At 46.0% G+C, this 10064-nt stretch overlaps 2 protein-coding genes across 2 annotated transcripts; one reads left to right on the top strand and one right to left on the bottom strand.

Annotated features, from left to right (window-relative positions):
- The first annotated feature begins 303 nt into the window (after positions 1-303).
- LOC123150993 (COP9 signalosome complex subunit 6) lies at positions 304-4370 on the top strand. Its single transcript, XM_044570789.1, has 9 exons — positions 304-785; positions 899-987; positions 1813-1906; positions 2910-2971; positions 3081-3159; positions 3246-3338; positions 3510-3610; positions 3698-3753; positions 3970-4370. Exons 1-9 carry the CDS (start codon positions 431-433, stop codon positions 4052-4054), a joined length of 1014 nt encoding a protein of 337 aa, XP_044426724.1. The 5' UTR covers positions 304-430; the 3' UTR covers positions 4055-4370.
- Positions 4371-5929: 1559 nt separating this feature from the next.
- Positions 5930-9552, bottom strand: LOC123150991 (F-box protein At-B). The gene is made up of 4 exons (XM_044570787.1): positions 9271-9552; positions 8976-9181; positions 7690-7789; positions 5930-7462 (listed from the first exon to the last, which is right to left on the bottom strand). The coding sequence occupies exons 1-4, from the start codon at positions 9487-9489 to the stop codon at positions 6122-6124; spliced, it is 1866 nt and encodes a 621-aa protein (XP_044426722.1). The 5' UTR covers positions 9490-9552; the 3' UTR covers positions 5930-6121.
- Positions 9553-10064: the final 512 nt, after the last annotated feature.

The raw sequence follows: 10064 nt of genomic DNA, 5'->3' as shown, positions 1-10064 counted from the left end.
TGTACTTTTCAAAGGAGGTTTGCCTATAGGATGGGGGCATAGGAAATTGGGAGACTCAATCCGGAATTTGGTAGACTCAATCCTATGATCCAAAGGATTCCATAGAAAAAAATCCTTAGATTTGAATCCTCCAAAATTCCTTCAAAGAGGCCCTAACTGAATTATTCATTGGGCTGGGTGCAGCCACCGGGTAAGTAGAGTGGGTCTGTTTAACTCGCAGGCCCGTTTAACCTAACCACACCTTTCTTTCGGCCCAGCAAGCCCAGGTTATCCACCCGGTCACGACGTATACTGTATACAAGCCCGAAACCTAAGCAAGCACACCAAAGGACAAGAGCGCAAAACCCCACCACGGACCCTCGCCGTCGCTGTCTCCGTCTCCCATCTCGCCGGCGCTAGCTAGGGCACCGGTCGCCCTCCCCCTCCGACGATGTCGACGCCCTCTGATCCAGCGGCGTCCGCCCAGCCCCCCTCCACCGCGGCCACCTCCAGCAGCGGCCTCACCTTCAAGCTCCACCCCCTCGTCATCGTGAACGTCTCCGACCACTACACCCGCGTCAAGGCCCAGGCCTCCTTCCCCGCCGAGGCCCCGTCGCCGGGCAAGGCGCAGGCCTCCTGCTCCGCCGAAGGCTCCCCGCCCCCCGCGGAGCCGCCGAGAGTCTTCGGGTGCGTGATCGGGGTGCAGCGCGGCCGGACGGTCGAGATCTTCAACAGCTTCGAGCTCGTCCTCGACCCCGTCACCGGCACGCTCGAGCGCGCCTTCCTGGAGAAGAAGCTCGAGCTCTGTAAGCCGACGGCGAATCTCGTGTGTTTCTAGGGTTTGGTGACGCGTGTAGGAATATAATTTGGGCTTTGTGCGTGGTCTGATTGGTCCATGCTGCAATTGTGCCTCTTGCAGATAAGAAGGTGTTCCCTGAGTTCTATGTGTTGGGCTGGTACTCTACTGGGAGCGATGTGCAGGATACTGACATCCTAATCCACAAGGCTGTGAGTACTTACAATCCTTTTTTCAAGTTCCTAATCCTTGAGACGGACAATGTGCTTGTTTTTTGCTATTGTTACAAAAAAAGTGCAATTGTGATTTGGTGTGATGTACTACTCTTGATTGTGGTTGGTTTTTTATTGCCGTGTGGAAAGAGGAGGTGGAAGAGGAGCAGAGAACATGATTTCTTGCATTCCTGTGCATAGAACGTTTTTGTTTTTTATTTGTTTAAAAGTGATTTACTGTTCGTCATTGCATTCCATCCATGTATGTATTTGTAAAATTGAGAAAATAAGTTGCGTAGTGCCTATGGAAGGCTGGGAGTTTTCTTGTTGTAGTAGCGTTATAATGGGTGGTAGAACAAATGATAGGTAATTATTGGTACCCATAAACCAAGACCCCGTTTTGCTTCTGATGAGGTTCAGTTTTGCTGTAGGATAAACTTAGACAATTTTGTTTTAGTCTTTTGTGCAGACTGCATATTACATCTGTTCTCAATCAAGCCTATACAACTGTTGCAAACTCTTAAGTCCACATGTATGGACCAGCATTACCTTTGAAACCAAATCATAACACTAGATGCAAAGTATTTTTCCAACATGTTTTATATCAAAATGGTGCACGCCCTATGTCATGGCTCGCAGCAACATACATTACTGCTACTCTCAAACTCTGGTACATTGCTGAGTTTTGTTCAACTGCATCACCAAATAAATAGAGACCATACTGGAAACCTGCTTTTGAGAGGAATATTGCTTTTCAATATGGATATGATCTGCTGTATGTAATATTCATTCGCCTCCATGTAACTTTGTTTTTCTATGATCCAGCTGATGGACATTAATGAAAGCCCTGTTTATCTTCTCTTGAATCCTGCAATCAACCACTCCCAGAAGGATCTACCTGTGACAATTTATGAGAGTGGTAGGTTAATCTGATCTACAATTTGTATTATCATTCAAGTGGTGCTATTGGCATGTCTTCTTTTTGGTTCTGCATAATTGGTTTATTTATGATGTGAACCAACCTTGGTTCATGTTGAAACAACTAACGTGCATAGGGTGGCAGATGGAATGGCTTCAAGGGGATTAGGTTTTTGGAAGGGGAAGATAGGAACATGTTGAAATGAGACTAATGAGTGGACAGTTGAATGGCTTCAAGGGGATTAGGGTTTTGGAAGAGAATTTACAGCTCTCCTGCTAACATAAAATAGAAATGAGACTAACGAGAGGTCCAAGAGAGGTTTGGGAAATACCAAATATATGAGAGAAATATCTACCCAACCTCCCAAGACTTGAAAACTTGGAAGCAAACTCAACTCATCTTCTATCTCTTTGCTAATTCTCTGGAGGTACAGATGCCTACATCGGAAAGGCTCAACGAAATTACCTATGATACAACTCTTATTCCTTTCTTGACTGCACCCCTGTCAATCAACCCAATGTCTAACACACTATTATTAACATCATGCTTTATATTTCCTAATAATTGTCCTGGATAACGAGTTCTGGTAGTTATTGCTGGTGTTGGTTTCCTTGAGCCATACACCTGCCAAGCCATGAGTGCCATTTGCTGCTGTTGTGTGCACAAACCTGACTTACCCATGTCCACAATAGTATAACTTCATGGTTTTTGTTTATTTTTGGAAACAGGGCCATTGCCCTTGCTCAATTGATCATGAATCATGTTTTTTATGTTCGTTGTATTGAGCTTTGCTTTAGGGTGCACATCAACTATGCATGTAGTGTTTTTTAATATAAATAACAGTTTGTAGCCATCACTATTATAGTGTGGGTAGCCCTTAAGTTTCTCGCTTCTGATATTTCTGTAACTAGTTTGGAGTTTTTCATTGCACTAATGCTCTTATCCTGTTCACTTTCCTGTCTTTGCTGCTAATTCTTTGTTTTTCACCTTTGTAAAATTCAAGAGTTGCATGTTATCGATGGGGGCCCCCAGCTCATCTTTGTCAAATCAAATTACACAATTGAGGTTGGTTTTTTTCCTTCTCTAATCTCTTTGGGTTGGTCTAGCTCTGAATTTATTTTTTTAGTTCTGATTTATTTTTATTAACACTTATTCACATTTACATTTGATTTAGACTGTAGAAGCAGAGAGGATATCTGTAGATCATGTTGCCCATCTGAAACCATCTGATGGTGGCTCTGCAGCAACTCAATGTAAGGATCCTTTTGTTCAACATCAATTTTAGCATCTTGGATAAGGTACATTTTTGGTCAAAATACTAACAGACATGTTTGAGCAGTGGCTGCTCATCTTACAGGAATACACAGTGCCATCAAGATGCTCAATAGCAGGGTCCGTGTTATCCAGCAATACCTTGGTGCCATGCAAAAGGGTTTGTCTTTTGCCACTGATCTGATGTTCTAAATCTTTCTCCAAAATGTGGCTGTGTTTTATCCACGTGCTTTAAACATAGTCCCTCAATATTTATTCGCCAGAATTTGCAGCGTCTTCGAACTATTTGTGTAAGTACTTATCAATCACTAAGCCTCTTCCATCACCGCAGGTGATATTCCACTGGATAATTCACTCCTTAGGCAAGTCTCAAGCCTCGTAAGAAGACTACCAGCTATGGAATCGGAGAAATTCCAAGATGACTTCTTGACGGTAGGTTAACCTCCATTTTGTTGTGTTATTTAACTGATTAACTTCACCTTGCATCTTATGATACCATGATATTCTCTTTGTTTCCAGGAATACAATGATACCCTCCTCATGACTTACCTTGCAATGTTCACGAACTGTTCAAGGTATGCCTCGGCTTCTTTCATTAAACCTTCTGATAAGAAAGAATGTCGCATATAAAACAGCAGAGTAGAATAAATGGATTTACATCTACATTGAAGTTGTGTGTCAGATGCTCCTTTTGTGGACATCGTATTCCTCTGTATCCTCAAATCATATAATTTGATGTGCTTGCACCGATGTTGATGTTGGTATTGATGGAGCTCTTTGGTGACTTGCAGCACAATGAACGAGTTGGTCGAGAAGTTTAACACCACCTATGAGAGATCCCCTGCCAGGAGAGGAGGCCGAGGCGCTTTCATGTAGATGGGTCCTGCTGCCGCTGAGGTTTTGATGCTGGTTATCCGTGCTGAGATTTTGAAAATAGTTATCATATCTAGACGCAATTTTTGCGTGCTATCAGTTAGGTGCTCTATGTTCCCGCAGTATCCGAGACTTTTCAATCTTCTTATCCCCTCTGGGTTGGATCAGTGACAAGACGTGCCTGGGATGATTGATTATCCTCTTGTCCCGAAGTTGACATGTAAAGTTCGGCTTAATAGATGTTGCTCAAGTTAACTCGTATCTCGGTCTTGTCCTGCCTTCTTTAAATTGGTTATATGCTTGCAGAATCTTGAAATCCTCAAACTGTGTCACTATTATTTGTTTTATTGAGGTATTTGGTACCGCATGTCCATGTATACACATGGCCCACCACTGCTTGAAACAAGGGTTTGAGTCCAATCCATCTTGGTTCAAGGTTTACGAGTCGACGAGTCGTTCCGAGGTAGAGACTCATAGACTAATCGACTAGTGCTAGACTAGTCGACATGGTACTGTAGTACTCAGCTACTAATACCTAGTGGTAGTATGTAGTATATACTAACAGTACAGTATGCAATAAAACCAGCCACCGTCTAAATCATTGAGCTATGCAGTGTTCTGGGCCCAAGTGGGTATGGAATGGGACCAGCCACTGTCTAAATACTAGCCCAGCACCACGCATCACCCCCAGCTGGCCCATTTGGGCCCAAATGGCCAGCCTACTTAGCCCCCAGCCACTGGAACCCTAGCTCCCGACCTCTCCAATCGCCGCCGCCAGCGCCATCACGCACGAGAGCAGGCGCGCACGCGACCCGCGCCTCCTGCCGCCTTCCGCCGGTCCCGGCCGCTGCCGCCGGCGAGCCCGCCGACCACCGCCATGCCTCCTCCTTTCCTCTCCTCTCTCTCTCTTCCTTCTCTCCCGTCTCAAGGCCGCGTGCCCCTACGGGTCACGGCCATGGCCGCCGCCTGAGCACGAGCTCCGGCTGGCCGCCGCACCTGGCTGCGCCATCCGCCGTCCCTGCGGTGGGTGGCGGCGGCGGCGGCAGGGCAGTGGGTGCTGGCGGCGCCTCGTCCCAGCTGAGGCAGCTCTCTTTTTTGAGTCGCTCGACTCATATATGTCGACTAGTCCAGACTAGTCGTCGACTAGTCCAGACACGGCTCGACTCGTATTTGTAGTCTACACGAGAAAATGAGTCGACATCCACTCTGCGACTCGTAGACTAGTCGAGCGACTAGTCTAGACTAGTCGTTCGACTCGTAATCACTGTCTTGGTTGGAGACATACGGAATTCGTTTCTTGGTAGTGTTCACAGCTCGCTAAGCATCCGATTAAGTTTTGCTCTCGTGGCTTAATCATCAACTGGGTGTGTCATCATCACGCAGAGAAGGGTCGTGGCACTGGTCGGTACAGTGCATGTGGCGCCGCCAGTCCTTCAGGGTGGGATGACAATTGAGAACGTTTTTTATAGCAAATTATATTGTCGTGAGGATGCCAATTTTTTTTTTTTACGAAAAACAGTACTGTAGCGGACCATGCTCGGCCAATGCAAATTACCATCAAAATTGTTCGCAAATGCCTCGCTTAGTAAAATTGCCATGCTTGCCCAACACAACTTACCATCAAAACAAAATCATTCGCAAATGCCATCCCTACTAGCGAAGTCATATCATTGGCACCGCTTCTTTGGTGTGCTGTGATGAACTGATGAGCGAGATTTTAACGGTTGTTTTCTTGTGGCTCGTAACAGCCTAATCCGTTGCTGACCGTATTCAGCTTTCCTCGCCCAAAAAATATAAAATAGAATTTGAAAGCTGCATTTATCTAAACTCCTAGACAGATCCATCCGTTCATTACAATACAACATGAGAAAACCAAAGTCATAAGATACCAGTACAACATGTGAGAAAACCAAAGTCATATAAGATACCAGTACAACATGTGAGAAAACCAAAGTCAAAAGAATTACAACATGTGAAAACCAAACGGTCCAAAGAATTGTGTGTTACATAATGGAACAGAGCATTACAACACCAACAGGAATGTCACAAAAGAATGTTACATAATGCATATTACAGGGTGCGAACATCAGGATGGCACTGGTTCCTGCAACCCATCTCGCAGTTACTGCCACATATCGTCAGCCCTGGCTTCCGCTCCAGGATCTCTGCAACGGTCAGACTGCCCCCTCGACGCTCCAGCACGTTCTTCCCAACGCCGAGCCACCGCAGGCCTCGGAACAGCGGCGGGTCAACCAGCGGATCAAACAGCCTCAGGAAGTTGCGGGACAGCCTGGTACAGTAGGAGAGATCGAGCATTCTCAGGGTGCTTTTGCCAGAGCCATGCCGGTCCAAACCTAGAGTCTCGAGGCATGGATCGGTGATGAGGACGCAGTTTCGGAGGCACAGGCTGCTTATCCGCTCGCAGTTCTTGGCGATCAATGTGACGGCTCTACCCGATATCCTTGGTACGTTCCCAATGTCAAACGCGACCAAGGTTTTGTTGATGATGCCACTCCCACACAGCAATGAGGCTATGCCGTTGTTGGTGATCCTTCTGCAACTCCTCAAGCACAAGGAAGATATTGGGCAGCTCCCGTTACCGAGTGCTGACAGACCTGCATCGGTGATGTCAGCTCCGGCAAGGTCCAATAGTGTTAACTTGGAAAGCTGTGAGATGGAGGACAGGCCAGAGTCTGCAATGCTCCTGCAACCCGACAGATCAAGAACCTCCAAGTTGGTGCAGGATGAGAGAGATATTGCTGTCTCGCTGGTTAAGAGACCACAGGATAGCAATCTCACTTCCGTGATCTTTGTTGCTGCCTCATCAAGATCGAGGCACGTCAAGTCTGACAAACATGAGGCAGTACTGACCTCGAATTTCCTCAGGTCCTTGCAAGAGTGGAGAAGGGCTGCATATCCAGCATCTCTCACTTTAGAGAACCCACCAAGCCTAATGGTTTGGAGTTGCTTGCATCCTTCAGCAAGCATCAGTAGCCCAAAGTCGTTTACCCTTCTGAAGGTGGAAGAACAACCCTGCTTACCGCGTGTAAGAGATAAATGTGTCAAGTTCTGGCATAAGCCAAGCGCTTGCAGCCCAATATTGGTCAGATCATTGTCCAGATCTGCTTCACTTCCAGGGTTGTCTTCTAGGCAGAGCTCAAGTAAGTTTGAGAGACTTCTTGTGATGAAGGTAACAAGTTCATCCGTTATTATGTCCAGAACTAAAGACAGTGATTCTAGACTGTCACTGAAGGGTGTCTTCGCAGATGGGCTTATGGGAAAGAGTTTCTTTGCCTGCCAATTGGCCACAGGCATTAGCAATAGTACCTTGATGGTACTAGGTATAACAGGCACCAAAGAATCAAAATCAACAGAGCCTGGAGCTAGGAGAGGAAATTTCAGCGAAAGATTCTGCATTGATAGATTTGAAAAGACAGATTAGGCACAGGCACACAGCAACCAAATGAACTTATTCCAACAGCTAATTACTCAAAATCCATGGCTAATATTACTTAACCTTTTATATATATGCTTTAGTATTCAAAGGTTGTTTTTCTACTTAAACTGTACTCAAAAGCTACTAATCTAAAAAATCCAAACATGCAATATCGTGTTCATATGTGACAAAGACACCTCACCTCCAAGTAATCACATCCTTTGAACATGTGTGCTATGGATTTACGGCAGATCACAAAATGTTCACTGCCATTCAAGTTTGCCATCTCCAGTGTAATTGATCTGAATATAAATACAGTATGCTCAGACTTCCCACAATTTGGGTCAAGTTGAAAACAAATCATTTTTTAGAGAACAGAAACATAACCAATTACTATGCCAGGTACAAATCAAATATCCCCAATGCCCATCCCACCTGGACAACAATAAACCTTACAATGCAATAATACTAGGCAACAGTTCGTAGCGCCTAATCCAATTTCTCAAGAAATATACTGTTCTGAAATTAGCCTCCATGGCTTAGTGCCAATGCTACTTCCACAACTAATACCATGGCCGCTTGGTTCCACTAGTCACAGTACCAGCTCATGCAGCTTAGATATATGTAGGCCGATATATCAGTTTTGGGGCTCTACCGATGTAAACATAATATATCATTTTCACATATCATCCGATGTGGACCGAAATATTGACCAATATTGCCGATATCTGACGCGATGTGCCCATTGATATAGACCGGTAGGTAAGTCAATGAACACAATTATTTATCACAAACCAGTGATTTGTTAAATGTATTTACAACTTCATCGTACTAGCAAAGTCATGCGTAATGTTTTTTTTAAGGTTAGTCATGCGTAATGTTTGTAGAAACACATATATAAGTTATTGTTTTTAATCTTAGAGTGAGGATTTTGTGAATATGTCTTAAATAGTTTCTTAATTAACAAGTTCATAAACTAGGAATCTAAATTTATTATGCTAGATCATTAACACCATACATTTTGTTTTCGCTGTAAAAATATTTTTGAGGAATATTGAAAAAAATTCCATATATATTTTCTTCGATATATCTACATATCGTCCGATATACGACATCCGATATGTTCAAGCCCAACCGATACAAACCCAATATATGATATGTTGAACCTTGATTGACAGTGCTATTTGTTAACGAGGTTCAGCCAAAACCTACATCCCATGGGATCCCCTGATACTATCTGATATCCCAACAAACTCAATACCCACGAGAGACTCTGGTCAGAGACCACTCCCTCCGTGAACCGCGCCGGAGTCCATCTTGATTCTCTCAGTTACACACAACACTGCCCCTTGTACTTATTGAGGCCCCGGCTACTACGTGTTCTGACTCAAAATATGTTTTTTTAACCATATCAGCTAATACCACCACAAGTCCAACTGTAATCTAACCCGTAGCATAAGCAAACACGCAATTGCTGAAGAGGCATACCTCAAATTGGTGCACCTCTCGCCAATCACCACAAAGAGGTATGGGGAGAACGACGAGCACTTGAGCAGCGAGAGCTCGCGGAGGCTCTCCTTCGCAATAGCAGCGACCGCGGAGTCATTGAGTAGGCTGCAATTGATGGCGAGGCTGCGGAGCCTTCCATTACCGGCAAGAATCCTATTCGCGATAGCATTCGTCGGCGTAAACGCCTGCAACAGCGACCAAACCCCAGATTAAAGGGAGACCGTCTCTGGCGGTGGGCGGGGAGCGCGAGAGAGGGGGGAGCGACGAGGCTCACCGAGAGGTCTAGGGATGCGACGGAGGATAAGGCGGCACCGGCGGCGCCTCGGAGGGCGCGGCAGGATGCGGCGGCGGAGCAGGCGGCCTCTAGACCCACCCGGCCAACGACCTCCACCAGGAGCGCTTCGGGGAGGATGTCGACCAGGCCTCCTCCTCCGCTGCCGGAGGCCTCGCCGCCGCCCTGGCCGTCGCCGGCGGCGCGGGGCTTCTTCTCCATAGCTCCTTGCTTTCAGACCTAGAGTCAGATGCGCGGAGACCGTCCCTGGATATACCACCACGGCTCGCGGGCCCTCTGTGTTGGTATGACATGTGGGCCCTCTGCCGTCGTTCTATTTGGTTTTATTCTGCTACTGTTTTTTTTTTGAAACTGGAACACGTTGCATTCCAAAATTACGGTGGACCGACCAAATCGGCGGCCACAGCACGGGTTACATCGATGGGGAACTCCGAAAGCCAAATAGACTGGCCATTTGGTATGTTCCGATTGACAGAGGCAGCCAGCACATGCGCTGGCTTGTTACACTCTCTTGGCTGAAAAACTACAGAAGCAACTATAAACTCTTGTTGCATCTGGAACTTAGCTTCTCTAAACAGGACACCAAGGGGGTTGTGGTCTAACATCAAGAATGCAGTTGCTTGTTGCAACGGAAGGCAATCGGTCTGGAAAACCACCCTCCCCATTCCAACATGTACAACAACCTCGATTGCCTTAAGCAATGCAGCAGCTTCCGCGTGCATGGCATCCTGCATATGTTGTAAACCTCCTGCCGCAACTAAAATCATCTCACCATC

Source organism: Triticum aestivum, chromosome 7A (assembly GCF_018294505.1).
Source record: "Triticum aestivum cultivar Chinese Spring chromosome 7A, IWGSC CS RefSeq v2.1, whole genome shotgun sequence".
In the NCBI taxonomy this organism is placed as follows: Eukaryota; Viridiplantae; Streptophyta; class Magnoliopsida; order Poales; family Poaceae; genus Triticum; species Triticum aestivum.
The sequence above is the reverse complement of the archived record's forward strand: the minus strand, read 5'-3'. Positions and strand labels throughout refer to the sequence as shown.

Excerpts from the sequence above, each read along its gene's own strand:
- LOC123150993 (XM_044570789.1), top strand. The coding sequence starts at position 431 with ATGTCGACGCCCTCTGATCCAGCGGCGTCCGCCCAGCCCCCCTCCACC. Across the intron at positions 2,972-3,080 it reads AATCAAATTACACAATTGAG|ACTGTAGAAGCAGAGAGGAT; the intron begins GTTGGTTTTTTT and ends CATTTGATTTAG. Across the intron at positions 3,160-3,245 it reads TGGCTCTGCAGCAACTCAAT|TGGCTGCTCATCTTACAGGA; the intron begins GTAAGGATCCTT and ends ATGTTTGAGCAG.
- LOC123150991 (XM_044570787.1), bottom strand. The coding sequence starts at position 9,489 with ATGGAGAAGAAGCCCCGCGCCGCCGGCGACGGCCAGGGCGGCGGCGAG. Across the intron at positions 9,182-9,270 it reads TCGCATCCCTAGACCTCTCG|GCGTTTACGCCGACGAATGC; the intron begins GTGAGCCTCGTC and ends TCGCTGTTGCAG. Across the intron at positions 7,463-7,689 it reads AAGGATGTGATTACTTGGAG|AATCTTTCGCTGAAATTTCC; the intron begins GTGAGGTGTCTT and ends CTATCAATGCAG.